General features: G+C 15.1%; 1 protein-coding gene across 1 annotated transcript; it reads right to left on the bottom strand.

Annotated features, from left to right (window-relative positions):
- Nucleotides 1-380: 380 nt before the first annotated feature.
- Nucleotides 381-1,001, bottom strand: PGSY75_0022100 (putative protein, unknown function; the record flags this gene model as incomplete). Its single annotated transcript, XM_018783365.1, has 2 exons — nt 381-812; nt 933-1,001. The coding sequence occupies 2 exons, from the start codon at nt 999-1,001 to the stop codon at nt 381-383; spliced, it is 501 nt and encodes a 166-aa protein (XP_018638858.1).
- Between the last annotated feature and the right edge of the window lie 978 nt (nt 1,002-1,979).

Here is a 1,979-nt window from a genome sequence, read left to right on the forward strand (position 1 = left end):
GTCTTTAGTTTTTTTTTTATATGCTAAATTATTAATGCATATGATTCTTTCCAATATTTAATTTAGAATATTTACATTTATTGTAATATAGAAAAAGTTAATAGGAAAATATATAAAGAATGAAGTATATATATTATATATATTTTTTACATGTACTTATAAATAATTAAAATAGTAATAGTAAAATTACGATATTTAAATAAAGATTTGAATACTATAAAAGTTTTAATTTTTGTTTATTTTTTATAAATCATAACACAAAAAAAAAATAATAAAAGTTTCTAATTTATAAAATATAAGTATATATATATATATATATATATATATAAGAAATGCTATATATTTCTTTTTATATGAAGTACATTTAAATCATAATTGCATCATAGAATAGAAGTAAGAATTAATATAAAAGGAACACCAAAAAATATTAAGAATAACAAATGATATATTAATAAATCACTTGTATTATTATCTTTTAAATAATGTAATATTTCTGGGATGAATGAAAATAACTTTTTACAAAATTTGAATGTATTTTTTGTGGTTGAAGAAAACAGTTTATTGAATTTTTTAAAAAAGTTGTTTGAATAATTTGAACACTTTTTATATTTATTCTTTATATATTTATGTTCTTTTAATTTATCAAGTGATAATTCATAATTTAGATACTGATATTTGTTAAATTCTTTCTTTAATAAATTATTTTTTATTATATCTTCATTTTGTGGTTCATATTTATATATTTCTGTCAATGTTTGTAGTGGAATTATGTTTACGATAGTATTTTTACTGTACTTACTATAATCATATGTCTGAGGTGTAAATAAGGAATATTAAAAAATGATAAAATAAAATATGTAAGTACATATATATATATATATGTATATATATGTAAATATGTTAAATGATTTGTTGATTTTATTATGCCTTACTTTTAGGGATGATATTTGTAAGTATATAAAAATAATAACTAGATATAATTTATTGTATCCAAGGAACATTTTTAGTTTTTTTATTTCAAGTAATTATTTTACTTTTATATGTGTATGTATTATAGGTTTAATGTGAACAATTATTCATTTTAACAACTTTATTAATATTTAATATGAAGTGTAATATTATATAGTGTATGATAAATCATTAATATATATATATATATATATATATATGTTATACATACTATATATGTAATAGCTGTGTTTATAATTAATAATGGAGTATTTGTATAAATAAGAATTATTAATTCATATGAAAAACATTTTGATGAATTGCTTTATCATATATTTTTTTTTTTTTTTTCTTGATAACTAAAAGGAGGAGATAAAATAAATGTAGTATTATAATAAAATTATATTACAAAACTTTTTGTAGATTTATATTTGAACAAGGTTTATATTATACGTATTTAATTGAATAAATAAATAAATAAATATATATATATATATATTATATATATGTTTAATTATATAAATTTTACACAATATATATGAAAATAATGAAATAATAACAAAAGGGATTGCTTTGGGCGAATATATGGATATACAATTTAATTGTTTGAATAATTAAATATATATATATATATATAATATTATCATTTGGTAAATGATATATAAAATGACAATTTATAAAAATATATGAAAAGTTTGTAACTTTATATATAAATGTAATTTAGTATATAAATATATTTTATTTTTAGTGTAATTTTGTGTGTTATTTATTTATTTATTTATTTATTTTATTTTTTTATTTGAAATGTAATATTTTTTTATATACAAATATTTTTTAACTTTTTGTAATAAAGCATGATTTGATTCTTACATAAAATAATTTATCACTTTTATAAGATGGATTAAATTCCATGTTTTAAAATATATTATTTTATAAAGGAGGATAAAATATAAATATATATATATATATATATATATATATATATTTATTATATGTTAAGGTATATTGTGTGTGTGAGTGTTTTTTTTTTT

The sequence above is a fragment of the Plasmodium gaboni genome (assembly GCF_001602025.1).
Source record: "Plasmodium gaboni strain SY75 chromosome Unknown, whole genome shotgun sequence".
In the NCBI taxonomy this organism is placed as follows: domain Eukaryota; phylum Apicomplexa; class Aconoidasida; order Haemosporida; family Plasmodiidae; genus Plasmodium; species Plasmodium gaboni.